Source organism: Erpetoichthys calabaricus, chromosome 14, assembly GCF_900747795.2.
Source record: "Erpetoichthys calabaricus chromosome 14, fErpCal1.3, whole genome shotgun sequence".
NCBI lineage: Eukaryota > Metazoa > Chordata > Cladistia > Polypteriformes > Polypteridae > Erpetoichthys > Erpetoichthys calabaricus.
The window spans coordinates 23,058,436-23,086,216 of NC_041407.2; the positions used below are offsets into that span (position 1 = coordinate 23,058,436).

General features: G+C 43.3%; 1 protein-coding gene across 1 annotated transcript; it reads right to left on the reverse strand.

The window, feature by feature from the left end:
- Positions 1-1,646: 1,646 nt before the first annotated feature.
- Positions 1,647-25,718, reverse strand: c14h17orf67 (chromosome 14 C17orf67 homolog). The gene is made up of 4 exons (XM_028819061.2): positions 25,577-25,718; positions 24,357-24,457; positions 12,754-12,905; positions 1,647-1,805 (listed from the first exon to the last, which is right to left on the reverse strand). Exons 1-3 carry the CDS (start codon positions 25,629-25,631, stop codon positions 12,789-12,791), a joined length of 273 nt encoding a protein of 90 aa, XP_028674894.1. The 5' UTR covers positions 25,632-25,718; the 3' UTR covers positions 1,647-1,805; positions 12,754-12,788.
- Positions 25,719-27,781: the final 2,063 nt, after the last annotated feature.

Sequence of the window (27,781 nt, forward strand, 5' to 3'; positions counted from 1 at the left end):
ATGTATTCTTATTAATCATCAATTGACGCTGCAAGCATAGTGTTGTGATGTGAAAAGACCACTTTGAGGAATTGCTGATGTCCATAGATGTGTTCTGCTCAGAGAAGGCAAGGTTATAAAGTATCAGGTGGGACTTTGTCCATTTCTTTGGTAGAGATCATTGCCATGATTGCAAAAACTGCATGATGGAAAAGAAACGCCAAGGGCACTGGCTGATATAGAGGCGTACTGTTTACTGTGTCTCTTTAGCAATGTAGGACAGTGAAGACTTCACCTCCCTTTCTTGTGTGCAGAAACCAGAATGGGTGTTCCAGTTGCCGAGAAATTACCATCCCTTGCACCCCAGAAAATAAAATGCTAAGATATTGGAACAGAAGCTTTTGACAAAGCATAAACCTCTGATTCAGGCAGAGTAATTTATCGTGAAAATATGTTCACAAAAGGCACTTCAGCCGCTATTGGTGGACAGGTTAATACTGGAAATTGCTCAAATATGAGCCTTGATTTACATGGACAGCCCACAACTCACATTCACTCATCAGTCATTCTCATCACTCTCATCAAATCCCTTGCAGTATATGATTCATGGCACTATATTTTCACATGTTAACAATGGAAGAGGCTGGCTACCTCAGCATACCTAACCTTGAAGTCGTACTCCTGTTAGGATGCCTGTATCCGTCAGTTCCCAAATTGTTGTCCCTGCACTCCAAACTACCTTAGCAAAGGCCAAGAGCCGTTTCCAGAGCTGCACTCCTGCCAGGATGTACGGTTGTGGCGCTCTAATCTCAGCTAGTTACAACAAAAGGATACCTGCAACATGGTGCTGTGCATTAGAGACTGTCTGAAAGCATGTCGCACAAAGGACGAGGACTAAACCTGCATCAGAACAGAAGTGGGCACTACACATGCCTCTCCTATTACATTTATGTTGACATTTTTAAATTTACATGTTTCCATTACACTTAATAATTTTTATTGTTGAAAAAACGATTTTGGCTCATTTTTCCTGGAGTAAACGTAACCCCAAAGAGGCTAACTTGTGAGCTGTGAGGCAGGAGAACTCTCTACTGCGCCATGATGTTATCACAGAGTGTCAGAGTAACAGAAAGTAACGTGTTCACTCTCATTTTGCCGTCATCACACACCCTGTTACATTAATTTTCTGTCTTTAAATAGATCCAGTGGAAAGAAAATTCCAATCAAGCCGAATATTGTGTTTTACGTGGCTGAGGTAGCCAGCCTCGGTGTGTTTTATGTAATCATACATCCATCCATCCATTTTCCAACCCACTGAATCCGAACACAGGGTCACGGGGGTCTGCTGGAGCCAATCCCAGCCAACACAGGGCACAAGGCAGGAACCAATCCCGGGCAGGGTGCCAACCCACCGCATGTAACCATACATGCGTTTGTATTTGTTTTAGCGTCTTTTCAGTCTTCACAAGATTTTATCATACTTTAACTCTTAAGAAAATTATTGCATATTATTAACTAGCAGTAACACATATGATGCATTAAACTATATATCTTTAATATGAACAAATAATATACCAAGTAGAAAAGCCATTCACTCATTATTTGCTGTTAAATGTTTAGATTTGTAAAACTGGTCGAAGTATACAAACAGCGAGTTAAACTGAGAGTTTACTAAAGCAAAAGCACAGCATCTTTAAAATAGGCAGAAAATAAACAGTTAAAAAATTACATTTCATAATTATATATTTGGTACGTAGTTGGCAAGCTTGAAATTTCCATGCTGGACTCCTCTTCTGCTCCACATTAGCACAGAACTGATTCATGTCCTGAATTAAAAAGAAAACGTGTTAGCCCTAAAGTGGAAAATTTCGATTACATCTCAGAATTATACTTTTTTTTTCTTGCCATTATTTGAAAACAAAATATTACAACAGAACGCAACTCAACCAAACACACAAGATTAACTGAGCAAATACAACAGTATGCTTCAAAATCAATACAAAACATTCAGCCACACTTAAAAAGAAAACAGAAAACCATACAAATATCTAAGACAGCTCTTGATCTATATAAATAATAATACCAAAATTTATATAGCGCCTTTCCCAGGCTCAAGATAACTTGGTAAGCTGTTTGTCTGTTTGTTCGTTCGCTAATCTCGTAAAAACGGCGGAGCCAATTTTCATTCAATTTTGCATGTGCCTTACCGTTAATCCGGCTTAAAATTTAGGGTATATGTTATAACGGTAGGGGGGAGTCACCTGCACCAATGTGGGGACCACAGTTCCCATCAGGCAGCAGGAGTGCGCTACTGCTAATGGAGGACATCATCATCAGCAAAGCACAATCTTAAAGACCACAGGCACAGGTACATGAGGAATTTCCTTCTCAACTAATCTGGATAACAATTTCATCATCTTACCACATTACAGCTTTTGTCTAAGAGTATATCTTGTTGCCTCATGGTGGGTTTTGTTTAGCCATGTTGAATTTTTAAAAGAAGGTTTTTCCCAATTTATTCATACCAGAAACATCGAGTACTTTGGCTAGTCTACGTGAAAGAAAAAGCAGAGTTAGTAAGTTAAGGACAGGCCCGCCATGCTTATTTTAGAGTTATATTCATGAGTTTTCTCCAAATTTGCCACAAATCCACAGAGATCCACTTAAAGAGAATTAGATTTTTTCCAGTTTGAGATTGTATAGTTGTAAAATGTGGAGTGGGATTCTTCCAGCGGAGCTAAATAATCTTATGTTCTAGTCATGTGCTATAGGACAATTCTCATGCCGTATTTTAATCCCATCTGGTAGCGCTTCAAATACCACCATTTACAGTGATCTGAAATTATTTAAGACACATGCAGACATTTTGCCCAAAATGATTTAAACGTAGGGCTTACACAAAATGTATGGCCTAGAGATGCAGGTGCTTGATGACAATGCAGATAAGTTGAATCTTGCCTTGGGTACATTATAAAATGTGATATACTGTATATGTGGTCAATTGAACATTTTTAGTTGAATTATGGTATCCTTTTTTTTAAAAAAAAATCTTGATTCTATTATCAGCTGATTCATATGGATGGAAAAAAGATTTTAAAATATATTAAAAAATCAAAGTTCAAAAGCAGAAGGTGGTATGGCGTTGCCTGACTTTCAACTCAATTAACAGGTTGCATTCGTACTGCTGTATGCGCACCTGGCTGGAAGGAACTGGAAAGTCTTGCAGACTTGTGGTTGTTGACTGAACTACTGACTACATCAACTTCTGTATGGACATTGTAGTTCCAGTAAGAACAGTACGCTGCTATGCTAACAACAAGCCATGGATTACAAGTGACATCAAGGGGCTTTTGAACCAGAAGAAAAGGGCTTTTAAAGACGGTGATCAGCATGAGCTCCAGCGCGTGCAGAAGGAACTCCGAGTCCAGCTCAGGGCGGCGAAGGAGCAGTACAGGAGAAAGCTGGAGCAGAAGTTACAGAATAACAGCATGAAGGAAGTGTGGGATGGGATGAAGATCATCACTGGCTGCAGCTCGAAGAGGGGTGCCACCATCGAGAGAGACGTGGAGAGAGCAAACCAGATGAACAACTTCTTATACAGGTTTGACCACCCTAACCCACTCTCACCTCGGAGTACTGCACCCTCCACCCATCCTTCTGCTGATACTAGCATAGGAGAGAGTTTCCCCCCACCCACAATTACGGAAGGCCAGGTAAGCAGAGAGCTGAGGAGACTTCGTGCCAGCAAAGCAGTGGGTCCAGATGGAATATCGCCACGACTGCTGAAGGTCTGTGCGCTGGAACTGGGGAGTCCTCTACAGCGCATCTTCAACCTGAGCCTGGAACAGGGGAGAGTCCTGAGGCTTTGGAAAACATCTTGCATCACCCCAATCCCAAAGGTATCACGTCCTAGTGAACTGAATGACTTCCGGCCTGTCGCTCTGACGTCACATGTGATGAAGACCATGGAGCGGCTGCTGCTTCACCACCTGAGGCCACAGGTCCACCACGCCCTCGACCCTCTGCAGTTTACATACCAGGACAAGGTGGGAGCGGAGAATGCCATCATCTATGCTACACCAATCCCTCTCCCACTTGGACAGATACAGTGGTGCTGTAAGAATTATGTTTCTGGACTTCTCTAGTGCCTTCAACACAATCCAACCTCTGCTCCTTAGGGACAAGCTGACAGAGATGGGAGTAGCTTCATACCTGGTGGCATGGATCGTGGACTATCTTACAGACAGACCTTAGTATGTGCGTCTCGGAAACTGCAGGTCTAACATTGTGGTCAGCAACACAGGAGCGCCGCACGGGACTGTACTTTCTCCAGTCCTGTTCAGCCTATATACATCGAACTTCCAATACAACTCGGAGTCCTGCCATGTGCAAAAGTTCGCTGATGACACTGCTATCGTGGGCTGCATCAGGAGTGGGCAGGAGGAGGAGTATAGGGACCTAATCAAGGACTTTGTTAAATGGTGCGACTCAAACCACCTACAACTGAACACCAGCAAAACCAAGGAGCTGGTGGTGGATTTTAGGAGGACCAGGCCCTTCATGGACCCTGTGATCATCAGAGATGACTGTGTGCAGAGGGTGCAGACCTATAAATACCTGGGAGTGCAGCTGGATGATAAATTGGACTGGTCTGCCAATTCTGATGCCCTGTGTAAGAGAGGACAGAACCGACTATACTTCCTTAGAAGGCTGGCGTCCTTCAACATCTGCAATAAGATGCTGCAGATGTTCTATCAAACGGTTGTGGTGAGCGCCCTCTTCTACGCGGTGGTGTGCTGGTTAGGGCAGCATTAAGAAGAAGCGACGACTCATGCCTGGACAAACTGGACACAAAATATTCTGTTCTAAAAAATTATTTAAGGGAGGAAAAAAAATCTCAAAGTGCACAATACTTAACAATTATGCAATAATAAACTTTCACAGAAAATGTTTTATTTATATATTGTATGTGTCAACCGTTGTCTTGTTAATCTCTGAAAAGTACCATATACATATTTGTTTAGGAATAGGAGAATATTGACTTGCTCGGGAGTCACTCACAAAGGCAGATGAAGAATACTTACTCTAAGTGTACTATTGTTGTGGGCCTTTTACTACAATTAAGAAACAAATTATATTTATCATTGATTGAGAGTTATACTGTACTAGGAAAAAATGTGTACTGTCAGAGAACTGAGCAGCAAGTACAGTACATATTTGCATATAAGTCAGGACTTGAAACCTGAAAAAGACCCCGACTTGTACGCCCGTTCAAAAATGCAACCCTTAATTTATTTTTTTTTACATCTTCTTGCCTCCTCCAATCTCGCATCAGTTTCTCAGACACATCGAATTTTATTGCAGCAGCGCAGTTACCAATTTCTTTCGCCACTTCAACAATGTTTAATTTAAAACCAGCTTTATATTTTCTTCTGATTGAATGCTCCATCATAGATAAGGGATGCTCTTACGATAAAGGTGTATGAGGGTGTGAGATACAAAAAACGCAAATCAGTGCAAACATCGCTTCGGAATAGTTTGGGTATTACCGTGTGGTCATGTAGGCACAATAGAGAGGGAAAGAGAGAGCGACAGAGTTGTTAGGAGCACACGCTGATACAGGCGCATTGCCGCACCCACATAGAAAAAAAGGCCGTGTGCTCCATGGTTACTCTCTCAGGTGGGCGTTAGCAAATCATAATCTCTTGGACCAATAACATGAGTTTTCCGCATTCAACTGATAAGACCGACATTATAAAATACTGGAAATTATACGTTAAAATCATGTCCCAACTTATGCATGGGAGAGTTTAAATGCAAGTATATATGATTAATATAAGAAGACAATGGATCGAGAGATAAATCAAAATCAAAGTCTGAAAGAAGAGCTGAAGCTGAGAAGACAAACAGAACTCTTTTACCGGAAGTCTGAACATTAACATGGAGAGCGAAGTCAAAAACAATAGTAGGGGTTGTAACCAGAAACACTAAGGAAGGCATAAAACGTTTTTTAAGCTGTTTGCTTATCCAGTTTGCTGGTATTTAAACCATTGCAGAGATGACACTCAGAACCATAAATTCCAGCATCTACAGCTCACAAAATGGTGCTGTCCATGAACAACGAAAATGGTGTTGCAGGACAGTAACAAAAATAAAAAATGACGCTTCCTTCCAAAGCGCAAGAATCTATATATATAATTCACTAAGGCAGCCGACCATGGCAGGCAAGACACAAGACGCAAGACAGAGCCACGCCCGCCAACTCACAGAGTCCCGCCCACCAACTCTAAGACCATGGGATACGCACGACAGAGCCCCACCCACCAACTCTAACCCTCCTCCTGCGTCATGGGATACTCACGACAGAGCCCCACCCACCAACTCTAACCCTCCTCCTGCGTCATGGGATACGCACGACAGAGCCCCGCCCACCAACTCTAACCCTTCTCCTGCGTCATGGGATACGCACGACAGAGCCCTGCCCGCCAACTCTAACCCTCCTTCCGCATCCACCCTCGCTCTCGAGGCATGCACACTGCCTGCTCATGTGCCAGCACGCAAGACCTCAACAAACACCGCCTCAGTCGCTTTCGTCTCTGCTACAGTCCACATGCACCTCTGAGCCACGTTGACTTTTCATTGTTCTTTTCAGTTCCGGCTGCTTTTCTATATATAATCCACCAAGTCGCCCGACCATGGGATACGCACGCACGCAAGACAGAGCCCCGCCCGCCAACTCCAACCCTCCACCCGCATCATGGGATACGCACGACAGAGCCCCGCCCGCCAACTCTAACACTCCTCCCACGTCCATTACCTTCACATTGTTTTCCTTTTATTTCTGATCCTGCTCAACAACTATATTGCGACATCGACTTCTCAACTGTGACTCCGGAACAACTCAGTACGCGAGCTATATTAAGCGTCACCTATGAAGACTCACTACACCTTAATGAACAAGTACTGAAACTTATCCCTACCGACAAAGTAACTTTCACCAGCGTTGACTCCATCATCACAGACGATCCCGCAGATCAAGTTTCATTCCCCAAAGAATTTCTTAGCAGTCTTACTCCCACTGGCATGCCTCTGCATAAACTCAAAATAAAATTGGTTCAGTTGTCATGCTTCTCAGAAACCTCATGCCAGCAAGAAGTCTGTGTTATGGCACTAGACGGACTGTTACCAGCATTCACCACAATGTACTGGAGTGTAAAACTATCGCAGCTCCCACCTCACAAACTGTCCTTACTCTCCGGATTTCCCTGATCCCATCAGATTCAAATTTGTCTTTTACTTTTACACGCAGACAATTTCCTGTTAGATTGGCCTTTGCAATGTCAATTAATAAGGTACAGGGACACACTTTCAAAATTATATGCCTGTATCTGCCAAAACCAGTGTTCAGTCACGGACAATTGTATGTTGCTCTCTCCAGAGTTCCATCCTTTCATTCACTCACAGCCATATCCTCAAACCCACCCCATTTGGACAACTGTGTCGTTCAGGAAGTGTTCACCCATCAATAGATAATTATGTGGCATATGCTACGCCGCGGGTTGGCTAGTAAGCGATAAAAATGGCTAGAAATGTTCTACAGTGGATTCAGAAAATATTCAGACCCCATCTGTGATCAAATTGTGGTGAGGCATAAATTAAGGGCAAGGGTAGAAAACCATTTCCAGGAGGACAGTGGCTTCAATAATTGTGAAATGGAAGATGTTTGGAATCATCACAACTCTTCCTAGAGCTGACAGTTTGGCCAAACTAACTAATCAGGCATGAAGAGCCTTGGCGAGGAAGGTGACCAAGATCACAATGGAAATGCTGACAGAGCTTCAGAAGTCATCTGCTGAGATGGGAGAGCCTGTCGAAAGACCAACCACCCTATTAGAAGGATAAACATCTCAGCAGCACTCCATTAATGAGACGTTTATGGTAGAGTGGCAAGATGGAGGCTGCTCTTGAGTAGAAGGCATATGACAGCATTTAAAGGACTCTGAGGACATAAGGATTAAGATTCTCTGGTCTGATGAGACAAAAATTGAGCTGTCTGTGCAGAACTCCAAGCACTATGTCTAGTGAAGACCTGGTACTTCTCATCACCTGCCTAATACCATCCCTACAGTGAAGCATGGTGCTGGTGGTAGCATTATACTATGGGGATGCTTCTCAGTGGGAGGGTTGGGAAGACTGGTCAAGTCCTTGAAGAATACCTGCTCCAGAGTGCATGTGACCACAGACTGGGGCAACGGTTCATCTTTTAGCAGACAGTCAAGTCAACACAGGAGCAGCCAAAGCCCAGACTTCAACCAAAGAGGACATCTGTGGGAAAAGATCTGATGATGGCAGTTTACAGATGCTTCCCACCCAATCTAACGGAGCTTGAGGAAGAATGGAATAAACAGCCCAAATTCAGGTGTGCCAAGCTTGTACAGAGTTACCCAAGAAGACTCAAAGCTGGAATTCCTGCCAAAGGGGCTTCTACGAAGTATTGCATTAAGGGTCTGAACACTTCTATGACTGGGAGATGTCAGTTTTTGATTTTTAATAAATTTGCAAGCCTTTCTGAAAACATGTTTTCACTTTGTCATTATGGGTTATTGAGTGGAGATTGATAGGCAAATGTATTCATTTCAAAATAAACCCACCACCCAATAAATTGTGCAGAAAAGTGAAGGGGTCTGAATCCACGGCATAAAACATAAAACAATTATCTTTCCATGAATAAGCATCACAAAAGACATCAATATCTCTGGAAATAATTTTTTTAAAGTAGACATAACAATATGCTATGGGGTCAGGCTTCGCTGCAGAGAGTGATATAGCAACCACAATATGTTGTCGTTATCTTGAACACAGGCAACCACTCTGCCCACTAGCCCCTAGCAGGAGTTACTTTCATGGCATGGCTATCAACTGTGTATTTGGCTAGAAGGTTTTGTGTCTGTATTAACACTAACTGTGTTGTGTCATCGTGACATCATTTTCAGCTGTTAGAACAGTCAAAATGTCAGTTTTAACTGCCAACTTATTGGGTGATGCTATCTGGCTTTTTATCTGTTCTGTCTTATCAGAAGAATGTCTTTCTACATGGCTGGTGACAATATCTCTAGGCTGAATGTGTCACTGCGGCTCCTGATAACTGAGTGCCAACAACCATCTTTGCCACCAAACCAAACTGCTTCACAACATGTCTGGTGCTATTGATGTACACGTTATCCGTGTAATTTTCCTTGACAGACAGTTATCACACTTGGTCACGCTCCTTGTTAGTGCTGCCGATACGGGAGATTGTTGCAGTTCAGAACCACAAATGTTGTGTTGGTTTATACCGCTTAAAAAATCAAGGGAACACTTAATCGTCACAGTCTAACACCAAGTCACTGAAGCTTCAGGGGCATCAATCTGTCCATTTAGGAAGTTTAAGTGATTGTGAATCAACTTCACCTGCTTTGGTGCCAATGAAAGTGACAAGAGGTGACCTAGAGAGGCAACAGCAAGACAACCCCACAAAGGGAATGATGGCCACAGACAATTGCTCTCTTCTTGTCCTTCCTGACTGTTTCTTCTCTAGTTTTGCATGTTGCTAGTGTTTATGTCACTACTGGTAGCGTGAAGTGGTACCTGCAGCCGATTCTAGTTATACAGGAAGTCCAGCTCCTCCAGGATGGCACATCCATATGTGCCATCACAAGAAGGTTTGCTGTGTCTCCTAGCACAGTCTCAAGAGCATGGAGGAGATAAAAGGGTATCAACCCAGCAGCAGAACTGGCATCTGCTAATTTGTGCGAGGAGGAATATGAGGAGCCCTGGCAGAGCCCTATAAAATGACCTCCAGCTGGCTGCTAGTGTGCATGTTTCTGACCAAAGTGCAAAGGCAAATCCATTTGTTTCGTCACAAGAAGGTTTGCTGCGTCTCCCAGCACAGTCTCAAGAGCATGGAGGAGATACCAGGAGATGGGCTGTTACACGAGAAGAGTAGGACAGGGCCATAAAAGGGTATCAGCCCAGCAGCAGGACTGGTATCTGCTAATTTGTGCAAGGAGGATTATGAGGAGCCCTGCCAGAGCCCTATAAAATGACCTCCAGCTGGCTACTGGTGTGACTGTTTCTAACAAAATGTCATAAACAGGCTCCAAGAGGGATGGATGAGGGCCCGACCTCCTCTAGTGGGCCCTGTGCTCACTGCCCATTACCGTGCAGCTCGATTAGCATTTGTCAGAGAATACACAATTGGCAGCTCCGCCATTGGTGCCCCGTTCTCTTCACAGATGACAGCAGGTTCATCCTGAGCACATGTGACACACATGAAGAGTCTGGAGACTCCGTAGTGAATGCTATGCAGCCTGTAACATCATCCAGCATGACCGATATGGTGGTGGATCAGTGATGGTCTGGGGAGGCATAACCTTGGAGGGTCACACAGACCTCCATGTGCTACGGTACCCTGGCTACTGTTAGGTACCAGGATGAAATCCTTAGAGACATTGTGAGACCTTATGCTGGTGCAGTGGGCCCTGGGTTTTTCCTGGTGCAGGACAATGCCCGGCCTCATGTGGCCAGAGCGTGTAGGCAGTTCCTGGATGACAAAGGTATAGATGCCATTGACATGTTCCCCAGACTTGAATCCAATTGAGAACCCATGGGATATTATGTATCAGTGGATCCAACACCACCAAGTGGCACCACAGACTGTCCAGGAGCTCACTGATGCCCTGATCCAGGTTAGGGAGGAGATCTCCCAGGAACACAATCCGCCATCTCATCAGGAGCTCACCCAGACGTTGTTGTGAGTTCATACAGGCACGTGAGGGCCACACACACTACTGAGTCACATTAGGGGTTGCTGTGATTTCAGATTTTCACTTTGATTTTCAGTATGACGTTGAATCAGCCTTCAATGGGTTGGTGATTTTGGTTTCCATTGACAGTTGTTATATCATTTGACGAATTACAAACCTTTCACACATTTGATTTTCACTGAAGGCATCTATTCCACATCCAGATGTTAAATGTTGCAAGATGTAATTAAAAAGTGGCCTCATGGAAAGTATCAAGCATTGCTACACAGTAAAGCAATTCAATTGTAAAATGATAAATAACTAATCGTATCTTGATGTAAACTCCTGCTTAGAGCCTATAATAATAAGAATGGCTGATTCAGACATTTGAGGAACGGCTTTGAGAAAGCATACCATTTGTGTCTCGTCAAGAAGCATTTAATGAATCTGAGGGATAAGGGTGAGTGAGTGTGCAATACATAGGACAGCAGATCTTATGATGTTTAAATAAATGGGGTAGAGTTGCACTGGCTCTTTGGCCTGCTATATTAAAGGATAAGTTTGGTATTTTGCAAGTCAAAGTTATTGCTACATAAACAGGGTATAAATGTATTTGGCACAAGAAATTTTGTGCTAAAGTTAAGTGCTTTCTATAAATGTAAAAAATATTTTGCACACATTGGTGCTTTACAATGGAGGGTATGGGGCATAAAGGAAAACCTTAAAAACTTACCAAATTTATCCATTTTGCAAGCCATGGCAGTTGTCGAGCATTGTCACAAATCTAAATAACTAAAGATTCTTTTTATAACCTTCAGGCGGGTGGTCCTTCTGGGAACCAAGAATGGTTCCCCTATGGCATCGCTCTGTTTGCCATTTTTATTTTTAAGAACGTACTGGTCTCTATTAACATGGAGGTGTTCACTGTAAGTGGTGCAGATACCACGGAGGGTGGACTGGCATTGCAGCCAGAGGAGGGGATGGTTCTTTATCCGGATAGGAGGCTCCTGGAAGGCAGACAGGCATCCCAGCCAGGGAAGAGAAAGGGGCCAGACTCGGAAGAGATGGCCAGACTAGACGGACGGACAGCCCACCGCAAGAGGAAGAGATCACTAGGGACTTTCTGTTCCCAAGGTGCTAGATGGCAGCAACCCTTCATTCAGGAACCAGCAGGGAATGCCAGTAGTTGTAGTTTGATAGCACAGCCCTGCTGGTGTCTGTGGGTGCCGCAAGGGGGCGCTGCAGGAAGATGTGCTCCCTAATAAGTGGGACTTCCGTATGACCCGGAAGTGCTTCCATTGGGTAATGTTCCCGGGTCTGAAATAAAAGAGACTGCACTCTCTTATCCATCCAAGTAGGAGCTGGGAGGATGAGGCGCAACTCTTGACTGGAGGGGGATAGTGCAGTGGCGAGAGGAAAGAGTACTGTGGAGAGAGAGGAACTGGAAAGAAAACCTGTGCTTGTGCTACTGTTGGAGGGATTTGGTGAATAAACCTTCCATTATTTGAACCCGGCACTCTTTGTGTGTTTGTGTTTTGGGGTTTGGGGCTCACTGACACCCCTGGTTCTGTTACCCGTGGCTATATGTTATTTACCAGTGGCATGCTGAATTAGCTCTGGTGGTGGCATTTTAGGGCCATGTAAATCCTCCGACATGATTGGAACAGACTTTAAGATCAAGGCTGTAAGAGGCACTGGGTTCACAAATTCCAATTCAGTTTCAAGTGCTTTTTATGGAGTTGCCATTGACATAGCTCAGGCAAAGTTTAACGTGTTACTTCTAATCAATTAATATTGGTTTAAAGTAATGTTTTCTTCTGTCATTTTTTTTTTAAAGCAGATTACTTTTCATCCATAAGATTCAGGTGACAGTTGGGCAGAGTGCCATTTTTGAAGGTTCTCTGCTAGATCACTCACAGGTGGCACTTGAACCCTTGAGAAAAGACGTCACCAAGAAAGGGCTTTGTGCTTTTACAACCTCTCAACTCACCGTACATGGTTAAAGCTGCGTGCCTGATTAAACCTTTAAACAGGGTATCCATAATTCCTGTTGCATCGTGGGTAACAGTGTGGATTTAGCCAGTTTTCCAGGAAGGTTTCTTCAGCACGCCGTTCCAGCTGCTGCAGATGCAGCATGTGCTCCTGTTGGGAAAAAAGAAAGGTTTAGGAGAGTTACATGAGAGGGTGGAAATAGCTGTTTTCTGCTTCTGAACACTTAGCAGTCTCTTCTCAATCCAATCTAGTATCTATCTGACAAAACAATTCTTAGGGTGGGGGGTTTGACCCTAAAGATCAACACTTTTAAAAAGACAACTATTAAATAGGGGTGGTCCAGATGTAATTATGCAATTTTCTTTACACTATAACTTATTAAGTTCATTACATAGAGAATTCACAAAAAATTCTTTTTGTTGCCGATAGATGGCAGCACCTGCCCTGCATTCGTTTATTTCGAACAATTCTTTTGTCTTGCATTGTTTTCCTGCATTGCATTAAAAGTTGCATAATTAGATCTGGACCACCCTATACTAAAAATGGGGCAGCATTGAAGTAATAGTGGTCAGCAACCAAAGTTCCCAGTCTGGGGACACTGTGTGTGGAGTCTGAATACCTTACTCATGATGGTGGATTTTACACAGATGTTTTAGTTTCTTTCAAATTTCCAGAGTGTCACGTGTGTGCATCTGAGGGACACCTCAAAGACTCATTTCAGGTGTGTAATACCCTGCCAGGGTGACAGGGGGCGCTGCCACTAACAGACTTGTCTCTCTTCTCTTCTTCAGCCCAGAGAAGACGCCCCCTTAGAGTAGTTAACCACGCCCCCTCTGGCAGGCCCACTATAAAAGGGAGGCACCCCCCAATGTCGGTGTCTCATTTGTATCATGATTTAGGTGGAATACTGATGTACAGTTCACTCTACTTACGTGCACGTCGGTGAAGCACACGCTCCGCTTAGCAACATGTGACTTGCATGGTCCCTATTTGTATAAAGTCGAGTAAACAGGCAATAACTTCGGATAAGCGCACTAGCGATAAGCGCACGTACATTATTGATCCCATTACTATTCTCTCCAGCCAAATTCACTCCGGTTAACTGCACGGTCTATTCACATCCACTAGTCAAACAACGATATCGACTGACACGCTCAAATGACGTAATCAGTATGCAGCGATGTAAGTAGCCCGGCTCTTGTGACCAGCTGAAGACGGATTGTTCAGGTGCAGATGTTCAATCCCGCTACTGTACTGAGGCCTAACAGTTTACAGTGCAGTTACTAGGTGTACACTGTAGTCATTTTAGCAGCGTGTTCTTATGTACATGTAAATGTCATCTCAGAACTGCCAACGCGTTAAACAAAACTTTGTTAGCAAAGAATGACATTACGGATTAGCCTTACAACTCAACTGTGATAAGTTAGCTGTCGTGACTTTTGACTATGTTGTCAACTTCATCATCCCGTGCGCAAAAATCACTGTCTCTGGCTGAACGTGTCTATGTCTTAAACAGACTTGACAATAAGGAGAGTCAAGTCTCTGTTGCAAAACATTACGGTGTTCATCCTAGCCAGATTTCTCGAGTTTACAAGAATAAGGAATTGATATTGCAAGACTGGCAGAACAACGGCAATCCGGATAGAAAAAGAAAAAGAATAGGGATGGCTGAAGACGTACAGGTACAGTACATATATATCTGAACAGTTAATGTGTATGTACAGTGCATCCGGAAAGTATTCACAGATCATCACTTTTTCCACATTTTGTTATGTTACAGCCTTATTCCAAAATTGATTAAATTCATTTTTTTCCTCAGAATTCTACACACAACACCCCATATTGACAACGTGAAAAAAGTGTACTAGAGGCTTTTGCAAATTTATTAAAAATAAAAAAATTGAGAAAGCACATGTACATAAGTATTCACAGCCTTTGCCATGAAGCTCAAAACTGAGCTCAGGTGCATCCTGTTTCCCCTGATCATCCTTGAGATGTTTCTGCAGCTTCATTGGAGTCCACCTGTGGTAAATTCAGTTGATTGGACATGATTTGGAAAGGTACACACCTGTCTATATAAGGTCCCACAGTTGACAGTTCATGTCAGAGCACAAACCAAGCATGAAGTCAAAGGAATTGTCTGTAGACCTCTGAGACAGGATTGTCTCAAGGTAAAAATCTGGGGAAGGTTACAGAAAAATTTCTGCTGCTTTGAAGGTCCCAAGGAGCACAGCGGCCTCCATCATCCGTAAGTCGAAGAAGTACAAAACCACCAGGACTCTTCCTAGAGCTGGCCGGCCATCTAAACTGAGCGATCGGGGGAGAAGGGCCTTAGTCAGGGAGGTGACCAAGAACTCGATGGTCACTCTGTCAGAGCTCCAGAGGTCCTCTGTGGAGAGAGGAGAACCTTCCAGAAGGACAACCATCTCTGTAGCAATCCACCAATCAGGCCTGTATGGTAGAGTGGGCCAGACGGAAGCCACTCCTTAGTAAAAGGCACATGGCAGCCCGCCTGGAGTTTGCCAAAAGGCACCTGAAGGACTCTCAGACCATGAGAAAGAAAATTCTCTGGTCTGCTGAGACAAAGATTGAAATCTTCGGTGTGAATGCCAGGCGTCACATTTGGGGGAAACCAGGCACCGCTCATCACCAGGCCAATACCATCCCTACAGTGAAGCATGGTGGTGGCAGCATCATGCTCTGGGGATGTTTTTCAGCAGCAGGGACTGGGAGACTAGTCAGGATAAAGGGAAAGATGACTGCAGCAATGTACAGAGACATCCTGGATGAATACCTGCTCCAGAGCGCTCTTGACCTCAGACTGGGGCGACGGTTCATCTTTCAGCAGGACAACGACCCTAAGCACACAGCCAAGATATCCAAGGAGTGGCTTCAGGACAACTCTGTGAATGTCCTTGAGTGGCCCAGCCAGAGCCCAGACCTGAATCCAATTGAACATCTCTGGAGAGATCTTAAAATAGCTGTGCACCGACGCTTCCCATCCAACCTGTTGGAGCTTGAGAGGTGCTGCAAAGAGGAATGGGCGAAACTGGCCAAGGATAGGTGTGCCAAGCTTGTGGCATCATATACAAAAAGACTTGAGGCTGTAATTGCTGCCAAAGGTGCATCGACAAAGTATTGAGCAAAGGCTGTGAATACTTATGGACATATGATTTTTCAGTTTTTTTATTTTTAATAAATTTGCAAAAACCTCTAGTAAACTTTTTTCATGTTGTCAATATGGGGTGTTGTGTGTAGAATTCTGAGGAAAAAAATTAATTTAATCCATTTTGGAATAAGGCTGTAACATAACAAAATGTGGAAAAAGTGACGCGCTGTGAATACTTTCCAGATGCACTGTACGTATTATACATGTATCCACTATATTCTTCACCGTAGTCTGTTTTAATGAATGTTTTACTGCGTTTGACTAGGCTAGTAGGTGGGGGTAATTGAATGGTCAACTTTCAGGACTGACATGTTGCACTCCTATTAAGCGCATGCTCCGCTTAAGCGCCCGGAGGCCGTGCACTTAAACGGAGTCGACTGTATATTATGATATTGTGTACTGTTGCCAGGGTCATGACCTGCGTTTCTAGGGGCATGGTTTTCAGGTTGTCATGAATTTGACTCAATCAGCAACTGGCATAAAAGCTCAGCCTTCGCTATGAGCCTTATCCGATCTGTGGATACAGTAAACTCCTCAGTTTCATTTTGACATATTGTCTGTTTGCTCTTCTTGTATTTCCTGGTTTTCGACTTATTGCCTACTTTTTGACCTTGTTTTTTTACTTCTCATCTGGGTTTCACTCACTTCGGTTCATTTTTATTTTCTTTTGTTTTGCATTTTGCTTGCTTCTCCAGTTTTACTCATGAAATTAATTATCTGTTTTCTTGCCCAGTCAGGACAATTTGGACCCAAACCTTCAAGAAGGACAGAGCATCCCAGCAGGACCGCCTTAACAGCATTATAGGCCCCCGAGCAAAGCAGTGTACTGGGGCCTGTACCTACACAACCACTCAGTAAGTCACAACATACATAGATTAGCATGGGGCCCCTATGCTCGTGGGACCCCCGGGTAACTGCCCAGCATGCCTATGCGTCAAGACGGCCCTGCACCCCAGACCTTTTGACTACATTTATTATGGCGCTTTTTCTTTATTTCAATGCCATCAAGCGCCTATTTACTTTGTACGGTAGAATAATAAAGGGGGCAACCTGGTAGGCACCCCAGCATTTTGCAAGGGCCAAAATTCTTTCTTCGACTCATCCACAAGAGATAAATATGTTACATTAATTGGGGATTTTAAAACTGACTGAGTGGAAATACATACAGTTAGTGTTAATTGGCGAAATTCACCAAAGCATTTTTTTGCAGTGAATTTGCTGAATACTCAAGTGACCTTGTTCGACGAATGTTTTCCTGGAAATTCGCTGTGCAACCGGCTTGAAAAAGAAAATGTTTTCCCATCACTCCATGCTGCTTTGTGAGGCCAGTGTGACATAACAGAGCTGTAGCAGCCAATGTTGGATGGGATAGACCCCTGAGTATAAAACGCTTGTCCTAATTTTGACGGGATGGCAGATCAATCTCTACACCATATTACATTATTCTTCCAGTATGGATTTAATAATAAAAAACAGTTCTGGCCAGCTAAAAATTAGTGGAAAATGTGTGAATGCATTTATATACAAATCAGGCACACAGAAAGAAACTGGAAATGTGTTAGGCCGGGTTTAAACTTCACGTGACGTGACGCATGCTGCAGCGGACGCTCCTGCTACGCAGGTGTTTTACTGTTTATACTTGCACGCGTACTTTACATACATCTGGAGGAATGCAGCAGGTGGCAGTGCGAGATATCATCACGGTGAGAACAGGTTCGGCTTCTCTGTGTTGTGAATTGCCAGGAACACCCATTAAATTCCAATGACACCTTACCGCAATATCTCTGCAAAGGATGTTTAATGATTAAATCCATCAATCCAGGGATGTGTCCATTCCAGCAAGCATTGGGCACGAGGCAGAAACAATCCCTGGATGGAGCCTCAGCTCATCACAAGGTGAATGCAAGCACTCACATACACTGGAGACATTTTAGCAGCACCAAATCCCCAAATCTGCATATCCTTGGAAGGAAACCGGAGCACAATGTGGAAACCAGCAGGGAATACCAGCGACATGAGACAGCACTGCTAGTGCTCCGCCACCGTGTCACCCCCATGTGTGTAATTATTAACAGTATTCATTATTTAAACGAAATTAACAATTTATCTGTAAAATGTAACATACATACTTTAATGCATTTCAAGATGAAAGTGATATCAAGTATAAATCTAAAGATTCTAAATGTGCAGAGAGTTGGAATGTCATACATTTAATGTGTTCTGTATGGTGTTCTATTGCTGCTTGCCGCTGCTATTGGGTCCAAGAAGCTCGTAGTGATTAAACACTGGGATGACGTTTACGACGCTCTGCTTTAATGATAAAGTAAACTACGAGGTTAAAGTGGACATTTCGAGATTAAAGCCGAATTTTCCATTTTAATCACAAAATACACGTTTTCATCATGTCCTTAATTTTTTTTCTCTGTGGTCAAATACAGCGCTGTACATTATGTTGCAGTTGTGAAGTTGCAAAAAAAAAAAGATGGCACAAAAGATGGTATGTGAGACTTTTTTAAAATGTATCGTGTCATTGCGATCGGGAATATGTGACGCTTGAATATAAAAGCACCACCAATGCATCTATATGTCGACATTTTGCTTCAGCACATCGAACCATTCATCAAACATTGAAGCGCACACATTGATCCTGTAGGATTCTCTAAGCGGCTTTCTGTCACATGCAGATAGTAACAGAGATTCTGATGTCACGTTCCAACTTTTATCACACTGCGCCCCCCCCCCCCCACCCCCCACTGTTTGCTGGTACTGCAACTCGCGTAAGCATCGCGTTAATTCCTGAGGATCTGCTCAGAGGACGCGTCAAATGAACGCTGGAAACTGAGCGTGAAGTATAAATGGAGCCCTTAGTGTGTTTGTGTTATAAAGGATGTGTCTTTATGTATGGATTTGTATGTGACTTGTATGTAACACGTGAGCCTACCTTTTTAACCGGCCGCATGTGAAGAGAGCCTTAAGCTATTTAACTAGAAGCAGACCCTAGTTCTGGTATGAAACTCTGAGCCCTGTGTAGTTAATGCAAACAGGCAGGAGTGAAGAATCCGAGTGCTTTAGTGTTGTGCTTATTAGGTAGCAGTGACAGTGAGTGAACAAGTGCGCAGAGCTGTAGCGTAGCAAAACGATGCCTGGTGTTGAAAAGGGAAAATAATCAAAATTCAATCAAAATGGATAAAACAAATCTATCGTATCCTCTCACATTAGGAATATTGACTTCATTTTCATTGTTTTTTTTATTACACTTTTTTACTTCCGGTTGAAATTCATTGTTTTAAAGTATTTGAATACTCACATTGTCTTTTGGTACGTATTTATTTTTCTTTCAGATTTTGTGCTCCCGACTTCTTTTTAGGACCCATTTTCTGTCGTCAATTGAATAGGAATAAGTATGATGGTTCCAAAATAAAAATAATTTGATTTTCTATTTTATTAAACGTCAGTTCAACATTCATCTCTATATATATAAAATCCAACATCTGTCCGTATGTCTGTCCACTTTTCACTAGAAAAATAACTTAACAGATTTAGATTGGGTTTTTTTCTATAATTTGCTTGAACATTCTGTTGATTTTGTGACTTCTCTCATTGCACTAAGTATCACAGTTCGCTTGCAGTACTGATTTATTTGTGCGAATCCGAGAGAAATGCAGCAGGCTGTGGGAAAGGGGGCGGGGCCCTCCTCACCCACGCGTCTGCCTCGGAGTGTAATCTTAACTCCACTTAGTTAGCGAGCGAGAGAACTGCTTAACAGGTTTAGATTTTTTTTTTTTCTATAATTTGCTTGAACATTCTGGTTAATTTTGCAACCTTTCTTATCAGGCTACTCGCTTGCAGGAGTGATATATTCGCGCTAATCTGAGACAGAGGCTGTGGGCCAAGGGGAGGGGGAAGCGTGACGTCAGGAGTGGGGAGCCGAGCAGGGCCCTCCTCACTGTACTGTTTCACAAATACACGGGCAAAGCCGGAGAGTACAGCTAGTTATTAGAATAAATAAAAATATTCACACATATTTCCTTTTTTTTCCATTTTTTTAGCCAAATCTATAAAACGATATACGTAAACTAATATACACTGCCTGGCCAAAAAAAAAGTCGCCACCAAAAAAAAAGGTCACACGCTCTAATATTTCGTTGGTCCACCTTTAGCTTTGATTACGGCATGCATTTGCTGTGCCATTGTTTCGATAAGCTTCTGCAATGTCACAAGATTTAGTTCCATCCAGTGTTGCATTACTTTTTCACCAAGATCTTGCATGATAGGTGCATCACTTCATCTGTCTCCCTTCTTACCCTGATGTGCCCATCACTCTGGAACAGGGTAAACCTGGACTCATCAGACCACATGACCTTCTTCCATTGCTCCAGAGTCCAATCTTTATGCTCCCTAGCAAATTGAAGCCTTTTTTTCCGGTTTGCCTCACTGATTAGTGGTTTTCTTACGGCTACACAGCTGTTCAGTCCCAATCCCTTGAGTTCCCTAAACATTGTGCGTGTGGAAATGCTCTTACTTTCACTATTAAACATAGACCTGAGTTCTACTGTTGTTTTTCTTCGATTTGATTTCACCAAACGTTTAAGTGATCGCCGATCACGATCATTCAGGATTTTTTTCCGGCTACATTTCTTCCTCGAAGACGATGGGTCCCCACTATCCTTCCAGTTTTTAATAATGCGTTGGACAGTTCTTAACCCAATTTTAGTAGTATCTCCTTAGATGTTTTCTCTGCTTGATGCATGCCAATGATTTGACCCTTCTCAAACAGACTAACATCTTTTCCACGACCACGAGATGTGTCTTTCGACATGGTTGTTTAGGAAATGAGAAGCAACTCATTGCACCAGTTGGGGTTAAATAACTTGTTGCCAGCTGAAAGATAATCGCCCATGCAGTAATTATCCAATAGGAGGCTCGTACCTATTTGCTTAGTTAAATCCAGATAGCGACTTTTCTTTTTGGCCAGGCAGTGTATTATGCAAAATTAACTTATATTAATAAATAACGACAGAAACAGACCGAAAGTGTAGGGATACAAAGTTGATAGAGGATCACTATGAGAGCATAATGATTGGTTGTACATCGAGGTTCCGACAATAAAGGTGCGCACCACTCATATTAGTGGTGTGGCGTTTTTCAAGCAATGTATCATTCTCATCGTTATTTTACTAAGAACTGCACTTTTCTTTCCAATAATTCGGCTTGATTGTAAAAGATAATATAAACACATAAAAATCATAAAAAGTAAAGGGAAATATCTATAAAAGTTTTACTAATTTTCGGTGATATTAATGTTTTCATTAATTTTTTCTTCTTCTTTTTAACCCGAAACAACCATGTCATGAATCGGCGCCCTTCCAAAATCGGCACCTGGTGCGGGTGCACAGTTCCCACCACCCAAGGCTACGACTCTGCAAGTGCGTCAGAGAAAACTAAACTGCACTTTTTGGTTTGAGAGAGGCGAGTACATGCTATGGGGGCCCAAGCCTCAGTGAATTCATGCTTCCTGTCCCTGTTGCCAGTGTCTATTAGAAGTTTTACTGTTCTGACTAAAGTTTTGACTTTGGTATCAATACCAGCTTTTGGACCTCATTACCGGTACCAAAAATGATTCTGAAGTCCAAAACCCAACATTTAACTTCAACCTTCCTGGTGTGCTAAACCATCACGCCACACATACGAACTGCTTCCCTCTTGTTAGAGGTGATGTAGTTTCCAGAAGTCCTGATCACACTGAAGCAGAAGGGTGGGCATGTCCCCCGTCAAGTCCTGAATGTAGTCGAAGTATGCGGTTTCGCTTCAAAATGGAGGTTTTGTCTATGTGGGGCAGGCAATTAAGAGGAAAACTGATGTTTACTTCCAGTTCTGAAAATCCCAAAATGCTGGTACCATACCGTTTTAAAATTTGGGTTTTTCCAGTACTACTATACCACACAACCCTTGTTCTGGCATGAAACTCTAGTAGTTTTATCTCAGGGAGGCACAGTGGATCAGGGGATTAGCCCTGCTGTCTCACAACTCAAGCCATATTTTTGGCCTCTATAATCGGTTCAGCATAGTTGGCTGACACTTCCATAGCTCTCAGGGTCACTTAACTTGTGGAAGGCAGCAATGCACAGAATTCACTCGAACTCCATATGTGCAAAGCATAAAATCATTCAACGTAAAATCATCTATTGAGTACATCTCTCTTATTTAAAATTGTCCAAAATGTTTCCAGGGTGAGATGCAACCTGCGAACGCTGCAATCAGGTTCCAGCCTCACTGGGCCACATGTTTTGGGCCTGCACGAAACTGACATCATTCTCGACCAAAATCTTTAAATGCCTCCCAGATAGCCTTGGAGTCCCAATCCCTTCTAATCCATTTCCAGATGGTCTTAAAGTGGAGAAGGACAAACAAACTGTAATGGCCTTTACTACACTATTGGCACGTAGATTTATCTTGCTCAACTGGAAGAATAATAACTCACCTCCATTCAATCACTGGGTAATCGAAATTATATACTACTTGAAATTGGAAAAAAAATTAAATACTCACTTAGAGGATCTATACAAAACTTTTTTGGCCGGATCTAATTAATAACATTTTAGAATAAGCATTTAAATTGAGAGAATGGATTCTCTTCCCCTTTTTTATTCTCTGTGTTTACTTACTTATCTTTTCTACTAATAAAGTTTCACTCTGTCTCTCTGACTCTCTTTCTCATGGGTGGGGGTGTAAGGTTTAAGGTTTAATGTTTCTTTATTTAGTCATGTTTACACAATAAAACATGAAATTTGCCTTCTCAGTTGCATCTAATAACAGACATAATGAAATAAAACAGACAAATAGAAACAAGAAAGGTTAAGGTAAGGTTAAGGACTTGAACCTAGTTTTGTAAAATATGACTTGCTTGTATGGAATGTTGACTGATTTTAATAAATTCAATAAGATGTTTTAAAAAAAAGCTCACTGCACCATTATAATCCACCCAAAACCATTTCCTTCCCCATTGACTTCAATGCTCAGTTTGGCGAAATTCCTGAACACTTACGCAATTTTGGCAAACTCATGGTGAACCAGACACCGAAGGGTTTGTTCATCACTAGCCCTTAGTGTGTAGTCAGAGTTGCAGAAATTATATTTATTGCCAAGCACTGGCAAGGTATCTGGAAGTTACCGGGCACGACTTTATCCTGCCATTGTGGCGGAAGGCCAGGGCCCTTACCCGGCCGAGACACCGATAAACTACAAGGACCCGGGGAGAGAATATATATACAGGACAGTACCTCCCTCGGGTAGTCCCCCTGGGTTACGGCAGTGACATGGTTTCCCACAGAGCTTCATGGGAATTGAAGTTCTGTGACTCAGCCCTGTTGGATGCCGTTGGGACTGGGCAGCCCTACTTAGTGGAGCTCCAGCTTTACCCAGAAATGCTTGTGGGTCAAGCCTTCAGGGTGACGAAAATACTTCCAGAGATCTCTTAAATGGAGCTGCCTGTCTTTATTCTGGGGGCCTGAGTCAGGATGAGGAAGAGGATGAAGCTTGCTGGAGGAGGAGTGGAGGCGGAAAAGAGAAAAAAGAAGAACAAGAAAGGAGAAGAAAGGGTTGCGGATTTTGTTTACTGTGCTTTCATACATTGGCAGACTTGGGAAACAAGTAAAATAAAACGTATGATGTACTGTGCCTTGTGTCTGTTGTGTTGGGGGTCTGGAGAGCTGATGTGCCCCCCAGTGGCCACACCATTGAAAAGGCAAAGCATTTGGCCAACTGGCCTAAACAAATCACACTGATTATCTTTTTCTTAGTAGCCATGCAACCAAACCTTTAACTCCTCACCGTGCTACACCACCAAACTCTAATAATTAACTAGAATGAAAGACTGAGTAATCCCTGAAAAGCTAGATGAAAAGAAGGCTTTGGGGCTGGGTGGAGCAGTGGGTATTTTTGGAACAAAGTCCAGAAATTTGCATCAATAGGATTAAAAGTTCATGAAAAACAGTTAAACCAAAAAACTGAGTGGTGATAAAAAAAAAAAAAAGAGCTTTGAGGGAACAGCCCCAATCTCCGGAGAGCCTTTAGGCCCAGGCATTAAGCAAGACCCTTGCACTTTTGCATCGAAACTACTAAAGGATTTCTAGAGAAGCACAGATTATATAATTCTCCTACTGCCGTCGCCTCGGCCTCTCACCCTTTCAAAACACGGCCGCCCCCACCCCCCCCCTGTCAGCAGAGCATGTATCCCTTTTTTAATGAGATGCCCATTAGCTGCTACTGTTTGATTGATTCATATTTAGGATCAGAGTGCGGTCCAATACAAATCGTCAAGATGTAAATTTTGTCTATCTGAATTCTATCTATTATATGCTGATGTATGTATGAAGGACACACTTTGCAAGAAACAAGGCAAACCCTGATGTAGAAGACATGTAGATAGATACCCGCATCGGCTCATCTGGATACCCTGCTTTGCGGGGCCTGTCATCACGCTTGCTCCTCAGGAGCTGCTTGGCTTGCTTCTCTGTCAGGATGGGCGTAGCATCTGAGTTTAGAGAAAAAAAAAAAAAGAGACACCAGTCATAGTTGAAATCCAGCTGCTGAAACACCGTTCCGATAATACTGTTTGTACAGTTTTCATCTGCCAGAGGTGGCACTAAAGCCCCCTTGCTTCTGAGCTTTGCTTCTGCAACAAAGCCCCCATTGAAAGAGACCTGCCTCTGGAGAGCTCAGGGTTTTCCAAAGATGTGATTGGAGTACAAACATAAAGCACAACTCACAAACGCAGCTGTTCAAGATACAGCAACGTGGCAAAGAGGAGCAAATGACACTCAACCCGTTCAACGGAGCAAAAATGAAGTCAGCAGGTGCAAAATACGCAGCATCTCGAGTCCTCGTGCGAGCAGACTGGGCATTTGTTGAAGACCTGAAAACACCGAAACCTCCCAGTGTGGTTCAGTCTCTTCACATTGTGCAAAAGATTGGAAGCTTTTTAATTTAAAAAAAAAAAGCCAAATTGTATTAATGCCTGGACTAAATTTGATTCATTCTAATCCAAAAGACACACAACAGTGTTAGATCTATAAAGGCTTTGCTCCTTTAATCATAACTGAGTTACACAATAAACTTCACTAATGATAAATCCGTTTTACTTGATAACATTCTCTGCGGTGGGCTGGCGCCCTGCCCGGGGTTTGTTTCCTGCCTTGCGCCCTCTGTTGGCTGAGATTGGCTCCAGCAGACCCCCGTGACCCTGTAGTTAGGATATAGTGGGTTGGATAATGGATGGATGGATGGATTGATAATATTCTTCTTCTTTTACAAATTAAAAAAAATTGCATATTTTTAAGCAAAATGCTTCTCTAAGCATTGCAGCGAAAATAATTATTTTATTCTCAGCAATCATTTACCTTTTTATCAATTACAATTACAATCCTTAAATGATTTACTAACACAATCATTTTTCAGCAATGTATAATATAACAATGATATTTTAATAAGTATGTAAGGAGGTTGGTTTGCACTTTTCAGTTTACTATAAAAAATGTTAAAGATCATTAAAAGAGAAAAATAAGCATTGTGATCATTTTAGAAATTAAGAATCCAAACTCTTACAATTAGGGAAAAAAAAAAAAGACGCAGGGCCGTTCCCAAAGGGGCTTACCTGTGAGGAGGGCCAGGGCCACCAGCCACAGGCACACAAGAACCAACACCTTCATTGCAATTCTGTCCTTTCTGCTAGGCGTCCCAATTGAAGAATCAGTAGAGTGGCGGAGCCGGGGGCTGCTTTAAGGAGACACGTCACGGTGGGCTCAGCCCAGTTCAGCACCCTAGTGTGAATTTGCAGGGGTCAACTCTGTTTACTTTCAGCTCAGTTTCCTACACCAGGGCAGCCCGTCCAGAGAGAGGCTCTGTGTGCTTGTATGCATGTGTACAGCAGCGCCATTGAAAGTGAAACAGCTACATAGTCGCTTTTTAAAAAAAATTCTATGCATATGCACTGAAGACTTTTAATTTCTTACAAAAGTAAGTAAAATACAGCCTGCCATTTCTGGTGTAGGCAGTGTGAGGGACCTCTGCTTCACCCTCCAGCCGGTATGCCAGAATTATGAAGAGATCTTTACAATTTTTTTTAACAAAGTCCATAAAATGGTAATTTAAAAACTTATGCTTTTTCTGTTTGTGGTTTGGATGGGTTGATACCAATTGTTCCACAAATAATCCAAACACATTTGCTGCAGTGGGTGGCACAGTGGTAGAGCTGCTGCCTTGCAGTAAGGAGACCTTGGTTTGCATCCCATGTCCTCCCTACATGGAGTTTGCATGTTCTCCTTGTGTCTGTGTGGGTTTCCTTCAGATTCTCTGGTTTATGCCCACCATCCAAAGAAATGAAAGTTAGGTACAGTCATGGCACCCCTGGAATTTTCCCAAAAAATGCACCATTTCTCCCAGAAAATTATTGCAATTACAAATGTTTTGGGGCGGCACGGTGGCGCAGTGGGTAGCGCTGCTGCCTCGCAGTTGGGAGACCTGGGGACCCGGGTTCGCTTCCCGGGTCCTCCCTGCGTGGAGTTTGCATGTTCTCCCCGTGTCTGCGTGGGTTTCCTCCGGGTGCTCCGGTTTCCTCCCACAGTCCAAAGACATGCAGGTTAGATGGACTGGTGATTCTAAATTGGCCCTAGTGTGTGCTTGGTGTGTGGATGTGTTTGTGTGTGTCCTGCGGTGGGTTGGCACCCTGCCCAGGATTGGTTCCTGCCTTGTGCTCTGTGTTGGCTGGGATTGGCTCCAGCAGACCCCCATGACCCTGTGTTCGGATTCAGCGGGTTGGAAAATGGATGGATGGATGGATGTATTTACATCTGTTCGTCATCCACAATATACAGGTACTGTTTATACATATATAAATATACAGTGTGAAGGACAGCCAGGTCCCATGCCCGGCAGGGACGCCCCTGCTGCATCTATTCCGGGGGAGCCACCATGGGCAGCTCAGTACCTCCCCCGGGACGCTTGGTGGCAGCCTCCCTGGTGGACGATGATTCCCCAACCTGGCGCAAGGCTCCATGGGACATGGAGTCCTCCAGAGCCTGGTTGGGGGCTTGGATGGCCGCCAGGGGGAGCTGTGTGGACTTACCAGCCCGGCTGGTGAATTCCTCAGCCCCACCCGGAAATGCAATTAGGCCCAGGTGATCAAGAACCTGGACTACATCTGGGTGGGGTATAAAAAGGCCAGCCACCACCACTCGAGAGAGCCAGAGTTGGGAGGAAGAGGACTAAGCCTGAGGAGGAGTGGTGGTGCTGAGGTGGAGAGAAGTGTGGTTAATCGTGAGTTGTTGTATTGGAAGTGCTTTTGGGACTGTGTTGGGCCTGTGGGACACGGGGAAGGTGTGCCCCACGGCTGAAGAAGAAATAAAAAAGCCTTTTATTAAAGTATGTGCCTCTGCCTGAGTCTGTGCCGGGTCGGGCGCTATATAGCGCCTTTTACAACAGATGAAGGAAAATAACAAACAACATAAAACATAGAATTACACTTGGTTAGTCTGATCTGTTTCTCTCCTATAAAAAGGCACAGAACTTGTGAATTCTATTTCTCAGCCCCATTGAACTTTTTCTCTACTATAGGATCAACAGTACAGAGTAATGGGGATTGTGGAAGAGAGGTGAAGAAGAGAGTACAGGCAGGGTGGAGAAGAGTGTCAGGAGTGATTTGTGACAGACGGGTATCAGCAAGTGTGAAAGGGAAGGTCTACAGGACGGTAGTGAGACCAGTTATGTTATATGGGTTGGAGACGGTGGCACTGACCAGAAAGCAGGAGACAGAGCTGGAGGTGGCAGAGTTAAAGATGCTAAGATTTGCATTGGGTGTGAC

Excerpts from the sequence above, each read along its gene's own strand:
- c14h17orf67 (XM_028819061.2), bottom strand. The coding sequence starts at position 25,631 with ATGAAGGTGTTGGTTCTTGTGTGCCTGTGGCTGGTGGCCCTGGCCCTC. Across the intron at positions 24,458-25,576 it reads GGCCCTGGCCCTCCTCACAG|ATGCTACGCCCATCCTGACA; the intron begins GTAAGCCCCTTT and ends CTCTAAACTCAG. Across the intron at positions 12,906-24,356 it reads ATCCAGATGAGCCGATGCGG|GAGCACATGCTGCATCTGCA; the intron begins GTATCTATCTAC and ends TTTTCCCAACAG.